Here is a 2,500-nt window from a genome sequence, read left to right as displayed (position 1 = left end):
AAATGTTTTTTATATAGTGTCTTCAGAATTTCTTATCTATCTATGAATATAAATAATATTTAAGACATAAAAATATTTATCCCAGTAGCACATCAGAAAAAAACACTAATTCAGTAATGGACAAAAATAAGTAAAAACTTCCAAATGAATATATGAAATAATTATAAGATATAATGAGATTTCTAGTCAGATTTGACTGTCCATCATACTGTAAAACTGAAATTGATGTTTCTTTTCTATGCTAATGTACAAAGTTGTTTAGATATAACTTTTAGTCGTTAGCTTCTTGCTTCTATCAAACTCCAATTAATAAATGTTACCTAATAAACTAAACAGATGCTACTTTTGTTCAAGCATTTGAATCTGTCATGAATATCTTGTTAAGCTGTTCTCCTGAATGAAAATAAAATAGATTACCTTTTCTTTTATGTAACTATTCATAAATCCTCTCCATATAAGGTTATATTCATTTATTGATGTGACTTTATGAACTTACCAGGTGCTTTATTCTTCTGCTGAAAGACCTCTGCTGAGATTTTTGTCTGTTTATATATCTTCTTGTTTTTGGGTCCTGGAGGTTCAAGAACCATCTCATATATTGTTTTCAGCTGCTTATCAGTAGTGTGGTGCCTCTGCAGCCTCCTCAACTTTTCCTTTGGAGGAGATAAGTTGAAGCTCGATGCCGACTTCTGCAGCGATCTCTTTGCTTTGGATGTGGTTGGGCTGTGTGTGTTCTTGGAGAGGATGGCCATGAGTGGAGAGCCCTTATCTTGCAGCCTTTCGCTCTGGGAGTTCTTGTTTGTCGCTCCAGGTAACAGAGAGGGGGATGTAACGTCACTGTCGTCTTGCATGAATGAGGGTGTTTTAGTAAAGACAAGAGGGGAGTATCTTGGTGTGGATGCATTCTCCACTTCAGTCTTATTTTTAATGCTAGATTCTGGCTCTGTTGGCGGCCGCACCACTTTGGGTGGGTCTTCAAAGTCCAGTTTCTTGGATATATCTGTCTGGTCAGTCGGAGCTTTTGCCCTTTGGGCTGGAGCTTTATTTTGCTTTCCCAGGACAGGACTTTGCTCTCCCTCTGATTCTGGGGTGTTGGAGGTGCCCTTTACAGGAGTCTCTGATCCAATGTCAATATCTTCCTCCAACTGATCTTTTCTCTGATTTTCAGGAGAAATGTTTTCTTTGCATGTACCAGTGGCATCAAAAAAGTCCTCGTTGTTGTATGTATCATCTTCGTGCCTCTGTGTAAAGTTCAAAGGTAGAGTTTCTGGGACCATTACAACATGATTCATCAGCATCTTCCTCTTCTCTACGTTTACATGGAGAGGGTGTTCATCAAGTGACATTGTCTCAGGCACAACAACTTCAGGACTAGTCGGCGAATCCTCTTCTAACCCACCATCCATTCTTCTCTTTTCCTCATTCCCCTTTCTTGAGCCAAGGATCATCTTCAGTGGTGATGGCCTTGTGAGACTCCTGTAGCCTTTCCTCACCTTGATGGATTTCTCATCTGCTTTCTTGTGGTCTATGGACTCTTCCTCCCTTTCTACTTCATTGTTCTTCCCTGATAACTTGTCCTGACACAGCCTGCACACACTGTTGCTGCTTGTTCCTGTGCTCTTGATTTCATCCCGTTCATTTTTGATTTCTAGAAAAAGTAAGTGTAAAAATTAGGATATAATTATTTTATGTCCCCCCCCCCTTTAAAACATGATCAATATAAAGTCATCATGAATGGTGTCTATAATGGCTAAACTAAAATAAAAATCTAATTTCCATAGGTTTTCATATCCTGGTACAAAATCAATACTCCTTCAATTATGATACACACATCCACACACTTATATATACATACATATACTTATATAATGAATAACAAAATCAAGAAACCTTATATTTCTTTTAGATAACATTAAAAATAGAAGAGCCATATCCATAACTCCAGAGCACAACAAAATTTAGGCCTTGCATTTTATCCACTTCCAAGAAAAGGTATTTTTATCGCTCATAGAAGCTATGCAACCAGATCTTACCAAACACCTGGCACCCCACATATAACAACTTGTCGATAAACATATAAAATCTTTGGCTTTGCTTACCCATCACCAGCAGAAAGAGCGTTTTGCACAGGAGCTTGAATGTCCGCACATCACTGTCTTCAATATCCATAACGGACTCCAACTGATCCACGAAAACACTCTCACCTAGGATCGATGACCAAAACTTCACCACATTTTGAGTGCCCATTTTGATTGTCTGTTGCTGTAAGTTAATAATAAGAATGAATAAGAATAATCATGGTAATATGATAGCTAAATTATAACTCTTTAAAACTCATACAATACTAAGAATAAATAAGAATATTCACGGTAATATGATAGCTAAATTGTAACTTTTTAAAACTCAGATATGATAATATTGTAGCCTTTGCCTGAGTTCAGTATCTATATTGTACTATAAAAGAGATAAAACAAGATAATTAGCAGGTCAGCAAAATCAG

General features: G+C 36.9%; 1 protein-coding gene across 4 annotated transcripts in view; it reads right to left on the bottom strand.

Annotated features, from left to right (window-relative positions):
* The window catches only part of LOC113816296 (neurofilament heavy polypeptide), a 7,117-nt gene that overhangs the window by 2,750 nt on the left and 1,867 nt on the right, over positions 1–2,500 (bottom strand). For 3 of the 4 annotated variants that reach the window (XM_027368339.2, XM_070137287.1, XM_070137306.1), the window contains exons 2-3: positions 2,100–2,262; positions 497–1,648 (exon numbers count right to left, since the gene is read on the bottom strand). In XM_027368339.2, coding sequence (XP_027224140.2) covers positions 497–1,648; positions 2,100–2,262 — 1,315 coding nt within the window. Of the gene's footprint in view, positions 1–496; positions 1,649–2,099; positions 2,265–2,500 lie in introns of all 4 variants that reach the window. The other variant, XM_070137297.1, reaches the window with a different exon arrangement.

The sequence above is a fragment of the Penaeus vannamei genome, chromosome 2, assembly GCF_042767895.1.
Source record: "Penaeus vannamei isolate JL-2024 chromosome 2, ASM4276789v1, whole genome shotgun sequence".
In the NCBI taxonomy this organism is placed as follows: domain Eukaryota; kingdom Metazoa; phylum Arthropoda; class Malacostraca; order Decapoda; family Penaeidae; genus Penaeus; species Penaeus vannamei.
The sequence above is the reverse complement of the archived record's forward strand: the minus strand, read 5'-3'. Positions and strand labels throughout refer to the sequence as shown.